The sequence below is a fragment of the Passer domesticus genome, chromosome 1 (assembly GCF_036417665.1).
Source record: "Passer domesticus isolate bPasDom1 chromosome 1, bPasDom1.hap1, whole genome shotgun sequence".
NCBI classification, from domain to species: domain Eukaryota; kingdom Metazoa; phylum Chordata; class Aves; order Passeriformes; family Passeridae; genus Passer; species Passer domesticus.
In genome coordinates this window covers 53,614,772-53,640,418 of record NC_087474.1, presented here as the reverse complement: position 1 = coordinate 53,640,418, position 25,647 = coordinate 53,614,772, and the positions used below count along the sequence as shown (strand labels likewise).

General features: G+C 37.9%; 1 protein-coding gene across 3 annotated transcripts in view; it reads right to left on the bottom strand.

Annotated features, from left to right (window-relative positions):
- AMPH (amphiphysin) overlaps positions 1–25,647 on the bottom strand; it is a 120,311-nt gene that overhangs the window by 54,045 nt on the left and 40,619 nt on the right. For all 3 annotated transcript variants that reach the window (XM_064420753.1, XM_064420743.1, XM_064420760.1), the window contains exon 2: positions 10,737–10,817. In XM_064420753.1, the coding sequence (XP_064276823.1) occupies positions 10,737–10,817 (81 nt within the window). The remainder of the gene's footprint in view (positions 1–10,736; positions 10,818–25,647) is intronic.

Sequence of the window (25,647 nt, the reverse complement as noted above, 5' to 3'; positions counted from 1 at the left end):
CCTCATTGCTGACTATGCACATCTTGCAAACTCTTACATACAGGTTTTTAAAAGTACTTTTTAAAAGATTGTAATGTATTTAATGTGTCCATTTACAGTGTTTATTGGTATACTCCTTCTACTTTCTGGTCTATCAAATGAAAATATCCAGTGGCTCTGAAACTACTGCTCCAAGTAGCTTCATTAAAGCCATGAATTTTGTTAAATGAGATCAGCTTCTTGAGGGAGAATGGAAGGTAGCTGTCCTTTTACCAATGTTGTATCCCTATGAAATGAAATTTCCCAAGACAGTGCTGATGCTTCCTTTATAATTTCATAATTTCTTTCATTTATTCTACGTAAGTCAGCAAAATGAGTCAGAGTTTTATAAGATGTAAGAAACTCCAGAGGAAAGTGTTAACAGCAAGCTTACAACTTGTTTGATAACACTATGCATGTTCTACCAGACTCCAGCACAAAAAATCAGTGCTCTTAGCTCACCTGATCAAACTCAGTACACAAATCACCAAAAATCTAGTACATAATCCTGTTTAACTTTACATAAGAGCAAGGGAGGCATGCCAACAACCCAAACCAACATTCATTTTTGGGAAAGTCAACACAATGTCCCAAGTAATAGTTTGTTGCTTTGAACAATGTAGCATATCACCTTTCTGCTCTCTGGTCTCATCATATAGTCAGTATTACACAGCTGGTAAAGACCTATGCACTCAGTGAGATAAGAAGGTTCAGCGTTTAAGCAATCTACAACCACAGGCCTTACATACCCTGACAGCAGCATTAGGCCTTTTCAGTACTACTGATTCTTGGGTATGTTTAGTTTCAGTTTTCTTTTAAATTTGTAGCTTTTAAGTATGTCTTAGCACTGGAAGTAAGAAAAAGAGCCGCAGAAGTGTTGGCTGTGAGACTGACAAGACCTAAAAAAAGTTAATGATGAAAACTAAAGCGTCATAATTTCTGTCTAACCAGCTCTTGCTTCCTGTGGATTAGAAAATCCGTTGCATCCACTCAGAAATTAAAGATCCCCTTGCCTCCACAGAAGTTGTAATTGGATGTCCTATTTGCTAGGAATCATGAATTTACAGCTTTCCAGCCAGAACAGAAGAGTTTGATTTTTCTATCATGTCACATACAGGATAGAAACACAATACATCTTTCCAGGAAAGGTTAGCACATGAATGACATACAAAACCCAAATATATCACTCCAATTTAGTGAGAGGCAAGAGCATTAAACATATTGAAACTGAAGCACAGGGTAATTAATAACATAATAATAACAATAACAACAACAACAACAATTAAAAATGACAATTATTAATGCAGCTCTAATTAATACCAGAATTTCATAATTCTATTGCTAAGACATCAGAGAAATAGCTGAAAAGAAAACATTTTTTGTAACACCTGGAAGATATTCTTTATTGTAATGTGCTGTTACTTGTCAGAGAGTTGAGCAGTGCTGTCTCTTGTTCATAAACACTTTAGGTACTATTTACTGCTAGGTCTTTTACAGAACTATGTAGTATGAATGAAAATAACTTTTAAATTAAGAGAAGCTTAACATAATAAAAGACTACTTGGACAAATCTGTAATTCAATATAAAATCTATCTTCTTTCCAGAGTACTCTATTTTACCATTTATCAATGTCATGGTTTAAAAGACAGGTGTCTGCTAAGGAAGGCGGGAACCTCTCTTGCAACAGAGAATATGACCCCCTTCCCTCTGAATTATTATAATTTTGAAACTAAGGGGCTTTCAGGCAAAGATATAATTAAAGGAATAATGTTTTTTTACTAGTATGCATATGGATAACAAGGCAATAGTGGGAGTGACGACAAACAGAACCACAAACCCAGTAAAGGCCTTCACTCGCCTGCAGGCACTTTCCCCTTTGGCGCAGTTCCAATCACAGCCGGCGGGGGCGCTGTTGGCTCCTGGCCGGGCAGGGCCGGTGCGATGATTCCCCCGAGGCTGCAGGGGGCGCTGTGCACGAGCTTTGGCTGCCTCTCCCCACACAGTAGTGGCGGACACAGCCGGCAGAAAGGGACGGAGAGGGGGCTTCCTTTACAAACTCATGGGGGGCAGCCAGTCCCGGTACCCCCTCTGGATAGCAAAAGGAGCTGTAGCAGGGACTTCGGAAGCAGCAAGCTGGAACAGCAGCGATGAGCAAGATCCCGGAGTGGGAAATGAAATGTATCAGAAACTCTACAGCCATAGATGGAGCTGCAGGGCATCCCACCAGGCGAGGGACTGTGGGGCCACAGCAGAAGAAGCAGGGCAGGGCTGGGCTCCAGTGGCAGCAATGAACTCTGCCCCACACCAGTAAGCAGCAACTTGACGGTCCCCCTCCAAAGCCAAGGATAAGACAGCTGGAGCCGCACCCAGCCCCATTTTTCCCAGCCCAATTCTTGTGGTATCTCTGTCCCTAAAAGAGAAAACTCCCAGCCAAGAGAGTTGCCAGCTGCGCCCCTCCTGTGGCAACTTCTTTTGTCTCTCTTAAGTGTCAGTCGTGATGGTGTCATAATGAGAGATGGTAATGAAAATTTCATGAGGGAAAGAAACAAAAGGAAAAATCCTAAACCCTAACAATCAGGTTCCTTATAGTTCCTAGAACTGTCTTCCAAATTCTAGCATGTTTTTCTTGAAGAAATGGTTTTTCTTTTTTTCTTTTTTAAGCTCTAAGAGATTTGGGTTTTGCAATATTTATCTACTGCATCACTTGAAAAAATTGGGTTTGCAACCTCCTCTGGAAACACTGAGGTTTTAGGCATAACACTGTCTTCCAGGAGAGCACCAAATTTGTAGCCCAGCCACTAAGAAGGCTCAAAAATAAGAATTTTGTTGTTCTAGTTATTAAGTAGCATGTTGAATTGAAGTAAACTGCATTAAATGAAACAGGCTTCTCAGATGATTTACACTAATCCAAAAAAAAAAAATCAACTCTAAAGGCAAGAACCACGGAGCTCTGCCTTGTGTTAGTAGCGATGCCCAGTAGGCAGGTGAGAAAACTCTGTGCCTTCAGAGACACTAAACCAACCCTTTTACTGAACCATCAGTTTCTGTTCCAGATGAAGACTGACAGAAAAATATGGCACTCACCTTAAGTGAAATTCCAACCTTCCCTCACAACTAAACCCTAACCATTCTACCTTCACAGTTACTACCTTCACATCGTCCTTTAAGTATATTCATGGCCTCAAAGTAGGGCCCAAAATAACAGTTTTAATTAAAAACTGGGGTCTGCAGAGGAAAAGAATCTACAAGATTCTAAAAGTAATGTATACACATTTCATGTCAAACTAGACTTTCTGAACATCTTCTTGTGCCTCTCTTTATGCATGTAGCTGCATACCCATAACTACATTTGTAAATAATGTACATAAGCTATGTATTAACGGATCAGGTAGAAAACTGTCCAGAACTGTTTGCTGTGAACTGCATCATCTTAGATCTCAGAGCTGGGCTGTTAACTATCCCCACTGTCAGTTATCCCAAAGTGGTCTTGAAGAAACATATATAGGTTTCCTTTAAAAATAGCCAGAAATAACTTTGAACATAAAACTGCACTAGGGAGAAAACAGTACAGTTACTAAAGCTGCAGAGGCATAATAGTTTGTATCCAAGGGGCAATCAAAACTTGCACAGTGTGACAATGGTTTGGACTCTGAATTTGGAGCAATCAATGGTCAGAATCAAGAAAGAAAAACATTGTATAAGCTGCTCTCTCATTTTTAAAGAGGAATCAGTTGAAATGCATAGAGCTATCCACGCAGAGATAGTTTTGTAGCATAAAACAAATTCACCTTCCTGAGTATCTTGTCTGATTGGAAATTAATGAGGTTGAGATGAGATTTAATGGTACACCACATTTCTTCTTGTCTTGGGAAAAATGACCCTTAAGATATAAGATAATTACTAAATACACATTTCAGGATGGAATGGAACCAGCAGAGACTCCCATGGTCTCAAAGTACATTGTACCTTTCTATGGATTGTATATATACCTTGGATAAAGTGTATTTGACTTAGAGATCAGCCAGTATCTGAAGTACACTTCTGGTTTACCCCAAATGCTTATCAGACTCAGTCCCCCTGAATGTAAAGACTTATTGGCTCACAGAAAAAAAGCCCTCTCCCTCTAGTCTAGATTGTGTTTTTCTACATCTGGTTTACTTTGGAATACCAGAGACACTTGGCATCACTTTTATTTAGCAAAGGAGTCTTGTATGGACAGAACTGTACTGAACACATAATAGTTACAGCTTAACAAGTACCAAGAACCCCTGCACTTTAGTATTAGATTCTACAGACGACCAAGAAAATTTGAGTATCAGCTAAGGAGAAAGAGTGTCACCCACTCAGACTAATTTTAAAGTTTACACTTTTTGTTTACTACCTGGATTCTTTAATCCATCTCAACACTATGTACAAGACCTGTAAAATGAGGGGTGTCTAAATGGGGGACATAAGATAGGTTTAAAGATGGTCAGATAGATATATGAGGTAATTACAAATTCCTAGAGAAAATAAGATTTTGCAAAACACAGATTGAATTGAATGTTATTATTTGTAATATATATTGAAGCTTCCTTTCGTAATCATGTCCTTCATCCAACTCTAGATTAATACACTTATCACTGCCTACATTAGTTGGGTGTCTCTCCTTGTCATAGAAACAATGTAGATGTCTTAAGAGCAACCTGTGGAGTCAGGAAAGCAATTAAGAAAATCCAGTAGTCAAAACCATTCACTCCAGTATAGTTATCTAGTGCTGTTTATGATACATCCACAAATAGCAAACACCTCAGAGGTCCTCAAAGACCTACCAGCTTTTCTGAACAGCAACTGGAAACCAGCAAGGACACACTAGGGCCTTGCAAGTGGCAACAGATGCCAACATTTAGACAACTAACCCAGAAACCTCACAACAGTTGGTGGGGGTTGTGCCAGGAACCACAAGTGACCCCAGTGGAGGCTATGCCTTCACTGATCGTGCCATCCTGCATGGTCTGGGACAGGTGGGCAGAGACAGTGACTGGGAAGAGGTTTCACTGACAACCCACAACCTGATGAGGGTTTGAACCAGGTCAAGGATTTGTCTGGGAGATCCAGATGGGAGGAGCAGGTGATGCAGCTGAAACATGGGTTCCCTAGGCATGGGAATTGACTCTGTGGGTGTAACTTATGCCAAGGACTGAGCTAAAATGGGACTCCTGGGTCCATGCGCAGGATTAGTGGACCCAGACAGGGCTGATCAGAGACATTAAGGCCCACAGATGCCCCTGGGAAACTGATGGGTTTTTGCCTTGCTCTCCCAGACCTTGCTGCCCAGTTCAGCACAAGCATCAAAGGAATACCCAACTCCTGGAAACACAGACACCCAAGTTCAGGTGTTGCAATCTGGAACTGGATCACTCTCTAGGCATGAGGTTCAGCTGCCAAACTGTCAACTTATGTCTCTTGCAGCTGGAGATGCCACATGGTAGCCAAGATAGCAGGTATAATATGGAACTGTGGTCAAAGCCATATGTCTTTTTCTGGAGCAATGTCTGCAGGCCAGGTGGGACACTGTGAGGCACATCTGGCACCTATATGTTCGTGATGAATCTCATCTTGGGTATCTTAATTCATGAGTAAGTTTTAAAAAATCAGTGGCATGGCTGATGCAAAAAGAGCACTTCAGAAAATGTTAACTGCCTCACAAACCAAGTCTTAGACAATGTCATGACACAGCTGTAAGGCAGCCAAGCATGCTTGTGTGAAAGAACATTTTGACAGGATAAGCCTTTTCAGGAGCCATAGCAATTACACCCAATGAGCAGCTCTTACTACTGGGTGCACATTAAGTAAAACAGTCCACAGAAGCAGGTTCTGATCACTCAACAACAGTAAAAAAAGGCTCTTCTTTTTCACCTAATTATATCTATAAACTATCAACAACAGCCTTTGACATTTTGCTTTTTTTTCTAACAACTTGCCATGGGAAGCTGCTTTTGTAGTAACAACTGTTATATCTCCTGTGTGTACATATACAGTACATAACATTTATGGGCTTAAGCACTAAAATATATTTTAACTGTAGTATGTAAAGTAAAAGAAGTCTCATAACTACATGTAGAAAAATAAAGAGAGGCAAATATGCATATACATGAAATAGAATATTCCTCTCAGAACAATAAAGTGTGACTTTTAATGACTGTGAGTCATTAAAATATACACGGGGATAAAGGTAATTGCTACTGTACTCCCTGTAAAAAACAGAACATGTAAGATGCAATTGCTTGAAAGCAGATGGAATTTCTGTTAAATCCTCAATGGCCTTTGATGATAATTTCACCACAGAAATGAGAGAATTATGCAGAAATTCTCTTCCCCCTCATTCTGAACTTCAGAGTCGATTAAGAGGCTGAGCATATTTACAATTAGCTGTGCAGAGATAAATGTTTAAATCTCAAGAAATTTCTTACAATACAATGAAAACCTGTGTCATACTGTCATGTATGAGTTTATATGTTCCACAAGCTTCGATTTAGAGTGGGAATTTTCAGTTTACAGCTCAAGTGGAAGATGAAAACCAGCTGTATTCATTGCTTAAAATCTAAATGTTCTTCTGTTATCATCAGCTACAGGAGCTTAATGGTTTTGATAGAGACAGTCCTGGGGCTCTGCAAAGCAACTTTGCTCTGTTCTCTCTGGACATGGGATGACTCAGTTTCTCCACAGTGATTCATCTGGGTAATTCAACTCTGGGTTGTCAAGTTCAGAAGAGGCTCTCATCCAGTTGTATTCAGAAAGAGATGGGAATGGGTGACTGGGGAATCTAAATGACTATTTTCTCCAGATAGATCTGCTGCACTGCATTGGTTTTGCATGGCTTGGTTTTTGACAGCCAGAGGTGGCTTCTGTGAGAAGCTGCTAGAAGCTTCCACTATGTCCTGCAGAGCCAATCCCTGATGGCTCTGAAGATGGACATGTTGCTGGCCAAGGCTGGGCCAATGAGAGATGATGGTAACACCTCTGATAACATATTTAAGAAAAAATGTTTTAAAAGTGTGCATGCACAGTTTTTTCCTAGCCAGAGAAGAGGAGGAGGTGAGAACATGTGAAGGAAACAACATGGAGACACCAAGGTCAGTGGAGAAGGAGGGGCAGGAGATACTTGAGGTGCCAGAGCCGAGATTCCTCTGCAGGCTGTGGTGAAGACCATGGTGAAGCAGCCGTGCCCCTGCAGCCTGTGGGGGTCTATGTGGGATGCAGAGATCCACCTGCATCCCATGGGGGAGGTGCTCACACTGGAGCAGGTGTGAGCACCATCTCCTGGAGGAGGCTATGATCCAGTGGAAGACCTGGTGGATAGAGGGGGCCCCAGCTTCCAGGCTGGAGCAGCCTGTCCTTGGAGGACTGCACCCCGTGGTAGAGTGACCTACATTGCAGCAGTTTTGGGAAGACTGCCTGCCCATGGGAAGGAGTCAAGTTGCAGTAGTATTGGCAGGACTGCTTTTCATGAGATTTGGAGCCATGCTGGAGAACTTCACAGAGAACTGTCTCCCTTTGAGAAGGGACCCCATGGTGTAGCAAGGGAAGGACTAGTCTCTCTGAGTAGTGGAGAAAAACCTCAGGTGACAAACTGACCCAAATCCTCAGCCCCCCGTCTCCCTGCGCTGTCAGTGGGAAGGAGGGAGGGGTTGGGGCAAAAAAGTGTTTTTAAGGGCTTATTTTACTTCTCATTATTCTCCTCTGAGTCTAATAGTAATAAATTCACTTTGTACCTTTAAGCTCACCTTGTTTTGCCCTTGGAGTGTTTTCTATTGTTCCTTATCTCAACACATGAAGCCTTTATTAAATTTTTCTCTCTGCCCAGCTGTTGGAAGGGAGGGTGAGTGAGTGGCTTTTGTGGGTGCCTGATCTTTGGCCAGTATCAAACCACGACATGCATGTATCCTTACACTTAACCTTCTTCTGAGTTTGGTACAGACCCACCATCTAATCTACTACTCAGGCAAAGATTTCAGGTTTTCAATTTTCTGTTTCCTGGAAAATGAGCACTATGCTCTTTCCTTTATCCTTTCATTGGGCTGAACTGGGAGTCCTCATTTATTATCTTTGGAGAGTAGTAATAAAAAGATCATTCTATACTTAAGGTTAGTTGATCTCTCAAGGGTTGCATGCTCAGGAATGCAGGCAAGCAAGATAGACCATTTTCACAGCTTTCACCTTACCAGGATCCTCAGGGCACACATAGCACCAGCTACAACAAAGAACTTGCAAAGAGACATAGAACTGAAATTATAGTGCTCCTCAGAATGAACTGAAGTAGGTGAGGTGGCCAGGGAACAGACAAGTCATTGGTAAATGAGATTGCAAGTAACAAAGTAAAGCTTGGACCTCCTCTCAAATTTCCTCTGCCATGGTCTTGCTAGGTCAGTCACCATCACAGAGACAAATAATCCCAGAGGAAACTGAAAAAGACTGCACAGCCTCTAACAGGGTTGGTTGTTCTTGCAAGCCTCCTGAATGGCCCACAGCAACAGTGCGGTGAGCTTCAGCACAGAGATACATCCACCAGATTGCCTTTTTATACTTTAATATCTAGAATTTGACTTTATCTAAAGCCTCTAGAGTTGCAGACTGAACTTGAAAGCAGGACTGAATATAAACCAAGAAGAGATGGATTTCTGGGTTCACAAAAGACAGCAGTTCTGCATGGCATTAATCAGTATGAGTGATAATTCAGATGCACATTGTAATGCTTCATACCTTTGCATTGTTATTAAATTGTAGATAAAAACATGGACAAACTTAGGAAATTTAAACTATTTATATGCTTCTTATTGGTGAACACGGCAGAAACAGTGCTTTTGCAGCATTTTCCCTGTTGTATTTGAAGAATTGAGCACAACAGAACTTCTTGAAAGCACAGTAAGTATGTGTGACTAGTTCAGTAAATACACTCTCATTTGGTATGTCAGTGCACCTAGCTTAATCTGTATGCAACTGTCACGACAATTGTAGTAGCTCCCTTTGCAGTCACCCCTCCCTACCCAATTTCCTCTCTGGTCCCAACTCATATTTGCATTTAGGATTTAGCATTATGCAATTCCTGCAGAGTACTTTACTGTTTATTATTGAGTCTATGTATATCAAAGAATGAGGAAATAAAAAGAAAGTAATGCTAATATCCTCCTTAGATCTAAGCAAGATTTTCAGCTTAAAATCACCATTACAGAAAATTCTTGGTAAAGGACAGAAAAATCCCAATACTTGAGATATCATTTTGCTTAAAAGGATTTTTTTTCCTCTTTCCCCTCTTGTTTGTCTCAGAATTTTGAACTGAAAGAGAAAAGTACCACAAATTCAGTTTCTTCATGGAGATGCTCCATTTGCTCCTACACTGAAGAAACCCCTCAGAGATGTACTTTATTTCTACAAACACACTTACTAGCTGTGCAAACAGCTGGGATATGGACAAGGACAAGCAACAACATCAAATAATCAAAAGGTCAAGAAGACTTGGAAAAGTAGAAAGGGAAGAAAAGGGAAAATATAGCATCTCTGTAGGTTTTCAAAACTTCTATTAAATCCCACCATCTTCCTGACCTCAAGAAATTTGAGGAAAGAACTATCCATCTCAGAGAAACAGGTTCTTTTACTTCCCAGTATTCCTCTGTTTGGCGAAGAGGAAAGCTCAATAGCTTTTGAAACCTCCCTCTCTTCTACACTGAGAAGAAAATAAAGGCAAAGTGACAATAAGATGCAGAAGAGTTAATAAGCATTCCAGCAGTCAGGATGCAGGCTTTGTGTTTACATGAAAAGGAGGAAAGTGCATTTGGTAGAATAGGACTGATTTAGAGCAGAAACTGAAAACACTGACATGAGCCAAATTTTTGATTGTGTAAAATGTGTGGGAGTAGTTCTCACTCTCCAGTTCCTTTCTATAGGAGCTCTAAATAACAGCTCACAAAGACAACAGATATGTTAGTTCATACTTATGTAACAAGACTATTTTCTTGGTGGTATTACCACAGTTTATTGGAGGTATTAATTTGTGCTACAAAGGTACTTATAATAAATTGCAATTCATCCTCTCAGAGCCAAAAAGTCTGTCCAATGAAGCAACAAGTAATTTGGGTTAGAATTTAGGATTGGACTGGGAGTAGATTATAAACTCCTTGGAGCACCTTTGGTTTCCTATGTTGTGTTTATAACACTAAGAGTAATTGAGCATTGCTGCCTAGTTATGCTTCATCAGCACTGCCACCACAGACCTCAGCACCCACGGGGAACTTCACAACACACGTGCAGTCCAAAACTATTAATCTGCTCACTCTTATAAAACCAGTATTATTATATAGCACTGATGAAAGTAATCCACCAAATGAAACCATGTAAATACTTCTCTTTCTTTGTAACAAGGCGATCACAAAGCTGCATTTAGTTCAGGTTGGGTTCTATTCTTAATTACTGGTGAAAATGTACTGTCACTCTGATCTCAACCAGTTTAAGTATGATGATGTTACATATGAAAAGAAATGTGCTTTTATTTTTGGCCCATATTTTAGTGCTCTGCATGGACAAATGCAACTGTTATCTCTGTTTTGAAAATTGCAGAACAAAATCTTGTACCCATGAAAAAACAGAATATTACCTGTTCCCCTGCAACACATTCAAAAACAGCAAGTTAAATATATTGTACTCTTAAGACACAATTAAAGAAAATGAAAAAGTAACTGACCTCTTGCCGTTTGAAATTTTGAACGTATTCTTCAAACTGTTCATCTTTAGTTTCATCTGCTTTTCCTAGTTTTTGAAGAACCTATAGTGAAAGGAATAAGGAATAATTTAATATTTATGACACAAATCAAAATATCTGCTACTTTCAACACTTCTGTTCTTGCAGTTAGACATAAATAGCATTTTACTTTTGGGAATGCTTTGTGCTCTACAATTTCCAAAATGCACACAAGAAACTATTCTGTAAAACAAAACAAAACAAAACAACAACAAAAAAAAAAAAAAAAAAAAAAAAAAAACCAAAACAAAAAACTGTGAGGGGTCTATGTGTGTATGGTGTGTATGGAGTCCTTGGGGGAAATGCTTCTTATTTTTTCAAAGCAAGAAAGAATGAGAGAATTCTGCTGGCACTACAAATTGTCCTCTAGTTCAGACAAAGAAAGAAAAAAAACTCATCAGGTTTTTCTTCTCAATACATTTAACAGTATTAACATCATTCTTATCTGCATGATTTTCAACATAAAGTCATAAAAAATAAAGAACTGTAAGGCTGATGGCTATTTAAAACATAGTGTTCATTTTGCTCCCCTCATTAATTCGTAAGTAGATCATCATCCACTAGATAATAAGCATGCTACAAGAGCAATTTAATCATCAATCCCAAAAGTAATTTGATGCAGCTACACTTTGCACTGCATTTAACCACAATAAATGCATTCTATTATTAAATCCCATTGCTATCCATTCATTATAATCTGATGACTTAAACATAGCTGCAAATAGGCTTCACCCTACTTGTAAAGCAATCCCCAAATCTTTACAGAGTACTTGTTTGTAGGAATGAACCATCCCACAGATTGATGTTCAGATTGCTCTCCCATTACAAATTGACCAAATGATCTATTTGCACCATAAATAACAAAACCAAACAAATTAAAACAAAACCAAAACAAAACCCTGAAACCCCACAAAATTGAAACAGTAGCAATTAGCAGATGCTATGAGTAAACATATAAACATTGTAACCTATTCTTCTCAAAACAAAGAATGTACAGCTCCAGTACTACGATATTCTTTCCTGGACCACCTTCTTCTCCCAAGTCCAGCCAGCCTCACAGCACAAAATCAGGCTGCACAAAGGGGTGATGAGCATTGCTACTGTGGAAACCAGAGGTCAAGATAATAATGAAGGTGATGCAATGCCACCTGTGGACATGGCATATGAAAGGAAGTTTTGACATAATTACAGCAGAAAGACTGAAAGAATGATATCAGAGAAGAAAAAAATACATAAACTAGCCTTTTGCTGCCAGTAGCTATGTTCATTTTCCTGGCATATGTGGGCATTTTTAGTTGCTTTTAAGACAGTTAACTAGTCCCAAAACCTCATACACTCTCATCACCAACCTCTTCATAACATATTAATAAGTATCATAGATAATTATAAAGCGAAATAATTTAACATTTTGAATCATCACAGGCCTTCATATTGCTCCTTGTCACCAGTGAGTCAAACAGGCTGCCCCCAGCTGTGGCACTGCTTTGATCTGCACCAGGGGGCTTTCTGAAAATCCAACATGTTTTTTTTCAAAGAGGTGGTGGCCACGTAAGCCTCCTGACCATGGCAATGCATTCAAACCACATTTGAAGAAAGAAGCATGTTAACTGTACTATGAGCATTCGTAACATAGATAACAAACTACAGCATCAAAAGTTGTCATGATACTCTTTTTTTTTCCATATCAATGGCACACATCCACATTTTCAAATGTGCCTCAGGCCCCAGAGTGCAAGGCTCAGAGGGGAACAACCTCCTGTAGCACCTACCTCCTATGGTTTGGGGTGTTTTTAGCCTAACTCCAGCTTTCCATTTATATACAGATATTCAGCTGAACCAAGATGCAGTGTTACAATTTAGCCTCTACAAACACCAACCCTAATCTTAATACAGATAATTTATAACATAGTTTCTCAATTTTGCCAATTCAAATCAAAACTGTATAAATATCATATGGTTGGATCTACAAGTTCCAAGCTAGAGACTAAAGAAACTTACCCTCGTGGAAGTCCTGCAGCTCATGCCATGTACACAGATAACTGGGGTTCATTTTCTCTTTTGCTGAAAGCAATCCTAATCCCGGTGGAGCAGACTGTGGCTAAAATAAACTATTCCTCACAGGTTCTTTTAGATCCCACCCATATAACTCCATGGACTAATGAATGTGTAGCTCAGCCTTTTACAACCAACCTATTCACAAGTTTACCATTGGTTGTCTAAACCGAAAAGTGGCCAGGTTGACAGCTGTAGAAACTGACCTACCTTTCAGCTCTTGTTTGTGCACTTCTGTCTCAAAGTGGAAGTCGCTTGTCAATAGAAGTCTATAGTTTATTTTTGCTCAGTTAGGTCAGCACCTATAGGGTGTTTTCGGTGTAGGACTAAAGCTGGATGAAGGCTTGTCTGCATTACATGTGGGTTACTCTAAGTCTACCACCCCCACCTCATAGACAGGTTGAAATAAATTTTAAGTATTTTGTTCATCTTGTTCTGTGGAATATCTGGGTTAAAGTCAGGGTTTGGTCTATGGTGAAGGTTAGGAAATGCCAAGTAGCACTACGTTTAGAACAACAGAAAATAGACTTGAAACACACAGGTCATTGAAAAGCATCTGATGGTTCTTAATGGTAAAAAGGAAGGCTATGGTCAGGAGCAGCAAGTGCTTAACCTCCTCCTTAAGCCTCAGTTTGACCACCCTTCTAGACAAGAATTAACTTTAGTAGCAGGAATAGCTCAGTCTGTTTATTGGTGGCCCATGTGGACGGGAGAAGGGTAGATGGATTGTGTTTCACAGAAGACTTGGAGGACTCTACAACATGCTAAAGAATGGAAATCTGGACTGATAAGTGGCTAATATTTTACTTTAGGCCCAAGTGCTAAGTAATCCATATAAAGGATTTGAATTCAGATTATTAGGGAAAAAAAAAAAGAAAAAAAAAGAAAAAAGAAAAAAAGAAAAAAAAAGGCAAAAAAAAAAAAAAGGCAGAGGAATCAAAGATCTTGAACGTGTGGTGGCCTGAAGGGTTGAGTGAAACCAGAACTTAGTGAAGGCAAGTGGCTAGCATTTTTTTTCTTAATATACCCATACAGAGAAATAAAATTTGAGGTTAAGTTTGAGAACATTTATCAATGTGTATGAACGGTCTGTATCATTTACAATAAGATAAATTTGAAAAATTAAAGAAATGGACACAAACTCAATCTCAGTAAATGTTCCATATTCAAGTTTTTCTTGAATCTTTTCTTGAATTTTCTAATCTTCTGAAGACTGTATAAAATAGTTGATGAATATGTTCACCCTAATAAAAAAACAGGATAAAACCTACCTCATTTCATATAATTAAACTAACTCAGCTACCCCTAAGCTTCGTCTTAAAATGACAGAAAAATATTTTTTAAATAGTATCTAAAGTGAGTATCAGTGTTCATTTAACATGTTACTAAGAATATATGAACTAAATAGTTATGTCTAATTAGCATTGAGAATGAAGTAAAAGCTAAATTTCATACAATGGTAAATTTACGTACGGTCAAGTAAAAACATGTAGAGAGGAATTGCCAGGAAATGTGGTACTGACATAACATGGCAGATTCTACACTAAGACACAAAATGTGAGTAAGAACATCAGTCATGATTGATGTAATTTATAAATGTCATCAAGAGTACCTCCATTTGTGGTTGCTGCATCTTGAAAAAACCTTTCAGATTATGTAAGATTAAACAATATGCTTTTAGTCTTTTAAGTGCCTTTATTTCCCATATACTACATTCAGTTTTATGAGGATCTTGAATTCAACTGAGCAATTTTAGAATAATTGTAATGTGAAGTTGTTAAGTGTGTGCAACATACTGAAGAAACTAATATAGTAAAATAAACTACAGATTAGCTTGAGAAGGCTTGATTACTGAAAACTCTTGTCTTGAGGCAAGAGTGAGAGTGTTTTACTACTTACTGAGACTACCACCCTGAGAGGCCTAGCCATCATCTCCTAAAAAAGTTTCTAAGACTATGGCAATTCAAGGAAAGAAAAAAATGAAAAATTAAGAAGAAAACCCTGTGCTGAAGCTGGTTCTTTGATGTACGCTGTGGCCACCCAGGAGCTGTCTCAAGGGCAGCTCAGCTTCCTGCAGAGCAGCAGCAGGGTGGACAGGAACTGACCTCATCAGACATCCCAAGATACATCATCCCCAGGCACACATCAGTATTCTTAAAGAACAACCAACATATTTAAAACCACTCAGGGCAGGAAGATATGACTGCTGAGACAGAGCTACCCAGGAGAAGACTTCATCAGAAATTCACAGGACCATTAAAATACTGAAAAAATTAAGCTAAGCTAATTTGCCAAAAGTAGCACAATTTAGGGTATAACAGAATAACCGCAGAAAAGCAAGACAAACACTTATGAGAGTTCAAAACCATTGTCACAGACTCTCTGTCCAATTTTTTTTTTACAACAGTAAAGTGCTCTGGATCTCAAGAAATGCATACTCATACATCTATAACACTGCTCCCCAACAGTTTTACAACTTTTTTTTTTTTTTTTTTTTTTTTTTACCTAATACCATACTCTTCTACAATCTGTAAAAGAAATACTATGGCTGCATGACTAATATGTGCAGTTTTCCAGAGGAGTTTCAAGATGGTACTTCTGGGCAGAAATTGGTTAAAATGAAAATCAACCATGCAGGAGAAATAATTTCAGAGTTACCCTAATGCAATACATCATATGGATATCAGCAAATGCTCATAAAATTTAAAGAAGTATTTGGCCAATATAAAATAGAATCTTTGAAAGAAGCTTCTTATGATACACAACAATGCTTATCTGGCATTTAAAAAAAAAACAGAAACACAATGGGTTAAGTTTGAAGCAAACATGACTGTATTTTAACTTACCCAACTATGAAGTAGTATATGTCAACTCATAAAGCAAAAATACATGGTCCTGTTATAAATAACTATGTAGTTATTATCTTTTGCTATTAGGTTTTGTAAATTATGTTGATATAGTACAGTTTGTAATCTCTTTTCAACTGCTTTTGGTATAGTATAATTTGTCAGCCTTTTATGGTTAATATCCTAATCCCTGTGTAGATTGTATATCTTAGTGTGATAAATATATATTATACCTTAAGCATTTGCAAAATATTAAAATAGACGGTATGTACTGTGTATTATAATATTAACTTTTTCAGAAGCAATTGTAGTTATGAAATAATAATGAATGCCTTTATTTTTGTAACTAACTGACAATAGTGAAATAGCTAATGTTGATTGAAAGTACTTGTAAAAATGGCTAGAATGTGTGTATGGTAAGATAACACTGAAAAAACCAGGCAAATAACACCCAAAGAGCAAAAAGGAATCTACCACTGATCCTTTGGCTATCAATAACTGTCAAACCAGAGACCAAGGGACCTCGTAAGGAAATAATATACAAGACTCTCAAAATCACATCTGCATTGTGGCATGTACTCTAGGAAGATAAGGTCAGGGGTTGGACTAAGATACAGAATTCTGAGAACATGTAAACTCAAAGGAATGTTTGAATATGTATAATTTTCATTAATATGCATTTGACCAATACAATAAGAAAGTACATAAGAAGAGTTGTTATAGTTAACAGTGTGTTCTGGCAGCTTGCTGAGCATCCCAGTGCTGGATATTGTCCCTTTTATCCCTTATTAAACTTTTAAAAATTTTAAAGAGTGAACCTTGTTTCTCACACGTGCAAGCTTACCAGAGCCTGACGGTTATTCCAGACTGACAAAAAACTCCACCCCACCAATCAGCTTGCCACAAGCCAGCCATCTCCTCCCACCAAAAGCCCTACACAAGCACCACAAACACCTCCATGTTTAAAAATACAATTATTTTCATTCAATAGGATGCTATACAAAGTGTCCAATATCACAAGACTATAAAACAGTGTCAAAGTAGAAATGTTAAGCATGGTCCATCATACCCAGCTGGTATTTCAGTAGTGTAGGAACAAAGTTTAAGAAACCCTGCCTGTTCCAGAAATAAAAGCTATCTAGGAAGGTAACTCAGAAGTATTAACCCCAGTCAGTATATAACCCAACTTATACACTGACTCTCACTCAAGCATGACAGCAAGGTGTTAAACACAAGAAATAGAAAACTCCAGAGTCATTGAAGCCACACAAGATTCTCACCTCCTCACAGTTAGCACACAGGATGCTGAAGTGAAGACAGGGAGAATCATTACAAAGATGCTGCTTAGTTATGCTGCAAAGAGGGGCAGGAAGAGATAGTGCAGTAGATTACAGATATGCAAGTATTAAACTTATGGATCTATTTGTTTACTGCAGCTAATAGAAAGCCTCCTATCCAAAGAGGTAACATTCGTATCTAACTACTCAAGATCTAGTTGGGTGGCTTTTAATAACAAAACTAGTCTTTTTCTGTCATGATGTCAAAGTCTACAGTCTTCTGCCTCCATTTCACTTCAGCATTGAAATCTCAAAATATGGTCAGTAAAAGAAGATGGGCATTAAGATATTTTTCAATACTGTTACATTGTATGATTAAAAATTGGATGGATTTTCATTATTAGAAAAATAGTAAGATTTTTTAAAAACCTGTTAATTTTTTCTCTAGTGCTGAACACACCCAGTAAGTATAAATTACCATTTTTGACAGAGTTAAGATTCCTGTGTCTGAAATAGCATAGTGTATTGTGCAGTTTCAGTTCTGCTATCAATATTTTGATCTCATCATAGCTTTAATGCAACAAGCTCAATGGCTTCTCTAGACGGTTGACTGAATTTCATACTCTCCATACTATACAGTCACACGCTTTCCAAAAACACAGCCTTGCCCTTGTACTCCTGCTGCTAGTTCACCATTGCATTCCTGCAACAACAACAGCTGACAGTGAAATGTTTGCTGAACACTCTGTTCTCATTAATATTTGCTGCAAGGTTGTGGGAAAAAATCCCTTTGCCATTGACAGACTCTCAAAAGCTTGAAAACCTGATTAATACAGAACATTGAGCATTTTCCTATGAAATTTTTACCAAAGAAAATGCAGAAAGACATTACAATAAAGCTCTTCGCTTATAATCAATTACTTTGTGAGGTGCTGGTTTCTGTTACTAATCTCATAAAATTACTGAACTTAGCTCAGGTTTCCAGATCAGCTTTAGGCCATCTGTGCACACTGGCACTACTAATGACAAGCAGAACAACGGAATATTCATCAAATTACAGAAAATGTTTGCTGTCCTGTAATGTATTTTATATATTTATTACTGTACTGGTAATGGTTCCCCAGACTCCTCCTAGATCTTCTCTTATACAATAATAATACAAATAATGCTTATTTGTCCACCATTTACAGTTGAGTTTTATTGCTCAAGTTTGACACAGTGGATCATATCCTAGAAGAAAGTCCACCGCAGTATACTGCATTTGGGAATTTATTATTTAGTGGCATAATGCAGCTCCACAATTGCTATCCTAACGTATAACATAGGCAATTTCTATGTACAAAGTCAAAGAGAAGTTGTATCCTGAACTGCACGAATGCATGAAATATGGCCCAAGTAATGGAAGAGGGAAGCTGCTAGGTACCAGGCACTCTCCAGTATGGAAGAGCATAAAGACAACTCTACTGGTCAGTCTAACTGTCCATGAAATATGAATCTAAACTCTAATGAACCTCTTTCCAAACCCCCTCAAAACAAGATGACTAGGGAAGATACATGACAACTGTACAGTGATGCTGCTTCAGAACCTTCTCCCAACCTCCTCTCTCTCACTAAAACTGAATTTCAGTGAATTGATGTTGTCTCTTCACATTTTGTAGACCCAGTGGATTTTTCTTATTGATGGACTGTTCTGCTGTTTGTGAAGTTCTGATAAGGTATTCCCTGCTTAAAGAAGCAAAAAGGTATACTTCTCTTACAAATTATTTTCTTTTGTTAATTTTTTGTAAGCTTTTGCTTGCTGGTGCTTTGAATATTGTGAAATACCATGATTCATTGGAACAGTTTGCTTAAAAAATGAGTAGAGTACTGAATAATATCCAGACAAGCATAAACCACTATGATAAGCTACATTCTCATAATCAAAATTTAAGAGGGAAATGCAGCCTAAATGACAAATGTGAACATTATGCAATGAGAGATGATCATAGAAAATCTTTCTGCAAATCACAGAACCTAATTGTTCATCATTGCCCAGATAATATAAAAATTCTCTAAAGAGATCCACATAATAAACAAGATTATGGCTGTTTTTGGAATGAAGCCACAGACTTCTACCTTAGTCCTTGGTCATTTGGTTAAAACCAGAAAGAACTTTACAGAGGACACTGACCTGCATATTGCAGTGTACCACAATATTTTTTTTGCAATATCCAGCAAATTTCTTTTAGTAGAAGTATGCACCTTTGCAAAATTTAACACAATAGCAGATGGTTGCTGTTCAGCATTAAGTGTGACCCTAAGAGGTCCAGCAGTAAAACTTAGCTGGGCAGTAGAAATACAAGGAGACCGAAGGATGAGCTTTTAAGTTTACAAAGGCCTCATTTTGCTTATGAAAAGGGAAGGAACACTAACAGCTATGTCAGTATCCTGCTAGGGACTTCTGTTTTTCTCTTAAGAACTTCACAAGACTTGATGTTATGGGATCCCACGTGATAAGGTGGCTCATCATATACTCTCTGTCTGTATTTTGAACAGTACTTATCTCCAGTGCATGTGAAAACCCAGTACAGGTTCAAACAATAAAGAAGCTGTTCCCTAGACTGTGTGTGAGGCTAGCCTATATAACAGAGGACAGCATCAAGACAGCATGCTGGAATGGTGCATGGCACGTGATTTTAATAGATTGTAGCTTAAACAGGAAAACAAAATTGAAAGAAACAATAAACAACATAGATCAAGATATATAGAGAAAAAAAGAGTGAGAAATCAAAGAAGGAATTAAGTGGGAGTGAAACAATTCTGAGAGAATAAAGACCAAGCTGTAAAAAAAAAAAATCAACTTTCAGAAATCACTCATTTGATTCATTTGCCTTCCCACGGACATCTCAGATCACACAGGATATCTCAAACACCTCTGTCCACGTGGCAAACATAACATGGGATGGCAGCTTGAGGCAAGGCAGGATATAACTCAAGCAGCCTATGTGTGGGCTGCTGAAGTGAGCTATTAATAGCATAACAACACCTATGCTCCTCAAACTTTTGAGTTTTCTGTTTCCTCACAAAATTGCTTAATACAATAATTGTGCATTTTTTGGTCACTTTACCAGTGGGCAAAAAAAGTATAGAAAAGGCAAGTAAATTCTACACAAGTTCAGAGAATTATAATCATATGCCAAAATCTGATTATTCTAGACTAGCATCTTTACCTCTGGGCCATCCTATTGTGAATAGCAATACAGAAATCCGCTGTGTTCACAATATCTTCACTAGAGCTATACAAAAGAGAAAGAATGAGACAAAAGGAATCTCAAAGAACAGCAAAGAGAATCTCTTTGCCCTTCTCTGCTTCATATGAGTTGCTCTCATACTTCTTGCAAAGTTTGATTACTTCTTTTGATTGAACAAGGTTGAAATTTAACTGTCTGAATAATTAGCAGTGATATTCTTGGCTGAATTTCTGTGCCCTTTACTGCATCCCAAATAAAGCAAAACATTACTCTGCTGAACTAAGAAAATAAAAGAAAAATACTGTCATCTGCTGTTTCTGCCTGTACTTACTAATGTAGCTGAAAAGTAGCTGGATAACTTTCTAAAAGCGATCAGTGTGTCTCAGCCTTTGGCATACTAGCTGAGCACTCAGATTCACACTCTCCTCATTACTTCTTATTTTGCTCCCTCTTACCAGTCCTCCACCTTCTTACTACCCTTTGGTTTGTCATCTACCCTTACTGTTGATCAGACACTTTCCTTAAAACTGCTTTCTCAAAAAAACATCAACAATAGAAGAAATACTTTATTTACTGCCTTTGATAGCGTTTCAGTTTGTTCATGTGACTAATTTACCTGATCTACTAACTTTTGAGTTGCAAGCTTTTCAAAGCAAGAGACTATCTGAAATTCTGCCCCTTAATAGCACTGAAGACAAGGGGACCATCCTTTCAACTTGTTTGAAGATCCTACCAAAAACATTAATTATAATTTAACTTCTGATTGCTATATTTACCTGATGACCAGCTAGTTCTTTTGCTGTCTATTTACTTGATACTCCTAGTCCTTAGGAATGAGGAAAAAAAAGGTTTAAACTGTCACTGATAAAATTTCTTCCACCATATTTCCAAGGAATAAAAAGCACAGAATAAAATACAAAACAACTGCCATTGATAAAACTTCAATTTGAAACTTTTCAAATTAGATTTGGATTATTATTTAAAAATTAAGTAATTGCCTATACAGAACTTCGTAAAAATGTGCTTCTGAGATCTTGTCAGAGGAGCATAAAAATCAACTACAAAAACACTTAGAATAAAAATCTTTTTTAAGCTGGAAGCAGCCACAATGCAATAAACAATTAATTCTCCTGAACAGAAGGGCCACTAAGGCTCATCCTTGAGCAAATCACCTAAGACAATTTATTATACCAAAGTCCTCTGCAGTGATACGTAACAGACAGTGTGGTAATTCTAAATTAAAATTTCTTTTTCTGAGCAAAGAAGATATATAGATAAGTTTGTAATTTATCTGTAGCTACCACAGTTACATTTCTTAATCAAACATTCAAATTCTACCTAGAAAAAGACAACTTCATCCTTTACAGACTGTCTCTCTGGATTTATCACAGCAATATGTGTTGTTCTTGGCTGTTGGCAGTTAAAAAAAATTTAAAAAAGCTTTTCAGTCACATGACCAAATAAAAAGATCTCATTCAATAATTTAATATAACAGACCTTTAAGTGCATAAGGATTCTCCCACTGTTTAGTTGCACAGGATATATATACCAGAGTCTTGTTTATTCAGCTCTGACGATATAATTTCAGAGGATAACAGAATTTAAGGAATCTAGGATTTCACTTTCAATAGAGATACTTTTCAGTTCCAAGATGAGTGAAAATATTTCCTATTGCTCTTGGTCAAAATAAAACAGAACCAATTTTTAATAAAATAGATGGATTTTGGTATTAAGTAAGTAAAAAACATTCCTGGCAAAATATGTCCTTTGAGTAGAATGATATGGTGTTGGTAAATCTTATTTGATAGCATTATAGCTATCTCTTGATTATTTCTCATCACAGAAGGCAGACAGAGGTAATTTATGAATGACAACAATTTCTTCAATGTAGAGGAAGAACCAGATAAAATTTTTAAAGAAATTTTCAGAGTGGATGGGGAAACAAATATCAAGTATGTATTTTGATTTGATATAATACATTTTTCTAATGATTGCATGTAAGACTATAATTAAATATAAAATTACATTACATCAGTAACTATGAAGAAATTATGCCAACTAGAGACAAGATTACAGCCATTCGTGGCATGGGTAAATTAACAGAGGTCACTTATTTTTCATCTCACAGTGTCAACGAGCTAACAGGTTAATTTATTTTCCTTCCACTTACATCACTATTTCTACAAGACAGGCTACTAGTGTTTTTGTGTCTTATCAGTTTGGCTTCTGAATTAGTCCATATGCTCAAAGAAGCAATACAGATGCCTGATCTTGACTGCCTCCTCCAGTCTGATCTGTGACATTTCCACAGATACTTCTTGGAAAGGAATTGGCTGAGGATAGAGAGAGACACCCACATTTGATCCAGCATGCACTGAAGTGAAGATGCTGCCCACTCAGAGGCTCCTTCATGTCCAGCAAGGATGGGATTTCTCTCTGGAGACTCAGGTCAACCTTCATAACAGAACTGATATAATGGAGCACTGGGGAAACAAAACCAAATGTTTCCAGCATGGTTTGGTAGATTGCCAACAACATATTTCACCACCTGTTAAGACAATCTCATGTTATGCCATACATAGCAATGCAGTAAATGAAGATAACTTTGTCTAGTGCTTTGCAAAACATTTTCCAGATTGATGCTCATCGGTGCAGAAATTTACTATTTCTTGACAGATCATGAAAATATTGCACATTAAATATCAGTGATATGCCTGACATAGCAAAAGTTGCTGATGGAGGTACTTTTCACCACTGGGATGCTCGAAAACTCCCTCCTCTTTCCTCACCTGAAGGCAGGCAGTGACACTGATGGAACAGTTCCAGAAAAATTCATTCTTCTCTAGATGGAATGATAAATAAGTCTTTTTCAAAAAATTGAACTCCCAAAAGTATGAAAATTTAGATAGAACATATATACTTGGTTCAGAAAATCTAACAACTTGGGAAACCTTTGAAGCCAGCCAGGTCTGTTTTCCTTTTTTTAAAAAATAGCTTTGTCAAAAATGCATTGAGCCAAAAGAGATTTATTTCAGACTTATTGGAAGAATCTGTGAAGGCATAACAGTCCTAACAGTCACAAATTTCCCAAGATCATCTCCATAAAGAAATAACTAAACTGGCATAATATGGCTAGCATTATGTGCTAGCCAGGTATTTCTGAAGAAGGTTACCGTATTTCCTTCTCATTGCTTTTCAGAATTATTCAGCATTTTTGCATTACCGAAGGTCAAACACTGTAATGTTAAAGTATTCTAAGGCTGCTAAGCTAACATAGTATATTCCTACTTTTCTTGTTAAGTTCTATTACTGATAAGCTTGCCGGTTCTCAGGAGTTTATGTGTATCATTTCTTCATGCTGACCCCAGGTTGTGGACTTTTAGTTACCAAAAAGGAAAAAAGCACTGAACTGATGCTGAGATCATCAAGAAACTACCAGCAGTGGCGGTGCCAGCTTTGACATTTGAGACATTGTAGACAAGTAGGACTTCATCCTCTCACATGGAGCTTGGGGAATGAAACTCCAGAATTCGCCTTCAGAGCTGCTGAGCATGGAAGTAGATGCTCACATCAGCAGCATGCACAATACATACAGGGTCCCCTGTTCAGAGAAGTATTTTCTTTGCTGAGGCAACATCAGTCCCCTTTTACTCCATGTGCTGCTGTGAAAACAAGCCATTTAATAGCTCTCTAATAGTCACACTTTACAGGCAAAAAGAGGTCCACAAAAGGAGCCTATTTGCCAATGATGGAAAATAAATGGTAGGAGGAACACTGTTTTACTGCAAGAGAAGCAATGTTCTTCTGAGGATACTGTTCATCTGGAGCAACATTCTGATGCCTTTTAATGGTCCTTATTAAGACAAACAGCAAGTCAGAGGAATATACCACAGTGAGAGCAAGATTAACAAGGAGAAAAATTAAGGTTCTGGACAAAAAACATTTTCAATACAGAAAGAGGACTAGGACAGGTAAGAAAAAAATATCACAAGTTCAGGTAGGTGCAAGGAGATTTGGAAAACATAACTTCCATTACTGAGAGAAAATAAAATAACAGTGGGATGCTGTGGTGTTATAACCTGTTAGTGTAGTCACCAAGGCATACTGGAGAGACAGCAGCAGCAAAGACAAGCCTTAGCAACCCTTATCAGCAAGTCTGGTGCTGCAAGTCCTGTTATGCTCTTCAGAAGCAAACTCTGTCCACTGACACTGAAGCTATGTGTCAATGAACAGCTCAACAGAAATCTCTCATCACATATAAGATGGAAGGAAATTGGCACATGCTAGAGACTATGAAAGCCACTGGGAATATGGTACATAGTGAATTCAGCTGTGGGGAAGAGAACGCTAAGTGGATAACCATTTGCACATTAAGTGTCATGGAACAGCAGAGGAGTGTGGCAAAAAATTCTAGTCTTTCTCTTGTTCTCCTGTCCTACATCCAGAGGCAAAAAAATTGGAAAAAATTTAAATGACAACACTCATTTTTAAAGAGAGTTGTCATTTCTGCCTTCTGTCAATGCTTTTTTATACTAGCCAAATGCTCTGACTTAAATCTTCCATTGTGGCCAAGTTTACTTACATTCAACTCTTTTTCTGGCTTTTGTCTAGACTCTTTCCAGCTTCTCTTATAATAATATGCCTAAAACTGCTTGATACATTCTAAATCAGTGGTAGAAAGAAATGTGTTAAGCACTGAAAGTCAGCTTACATGTGAAATGGATCAGAAAATGCTGCCTGACCTGAAAAAAAGATTAAACTACAGCAGTTTGATATTCAGGACTAAATCCTATGAAAAAAAACACTGCACATGCCTAATGAAAAAGTTACACAGTCCCCAGTGTTTTGTTCATTTGGAGCTCAAATATACAGTCAGTCTAAATACTCCTATCTGCCATGAGCACCAGAGTAAAAAACTGTTTTCCAAGCACCTTTAAAAATCACTTCAGGATTGGATTATAACACCTTAATTTCTGGAGGAGAAAACTGAGGTACAGGAATTGATTAAGCAGTTGTGCCAGCCTTTAATTTATTGTATAATACACCAAAGGGACAGCTTTAATGTAGATGTCGTGCATCAACACTGTGTCTAAACAACTGCTGAGCAACAAAAATAACTAAAAAAGAAAATATAACAAATATATTAAAAGGTCCACATCTCATTTATTTCACTCAAGCCTAGTAAGTGAATCTAACAAGTGCTCTGCTAAACCAGAGAAGACAGCTGGTGACAAATGCAGTGGTTGGTGGTGTCTTGGGCACAGTGGCTATGAAATTATGCTTTTTCTCTGTGAAGTAAGGAAGGGGTCAACAAAACCTCTACCTCGGTCTTCTAGAGGGCAGGCTTCAGCCTGTTCAGGACACTGCTTCTGAGATTCCCTAGTGAAACAGCCTTTAAAAACAAAGAGATCCAGGAAGGTTGGACATAAGAAAAACATTGTAGAGGTGT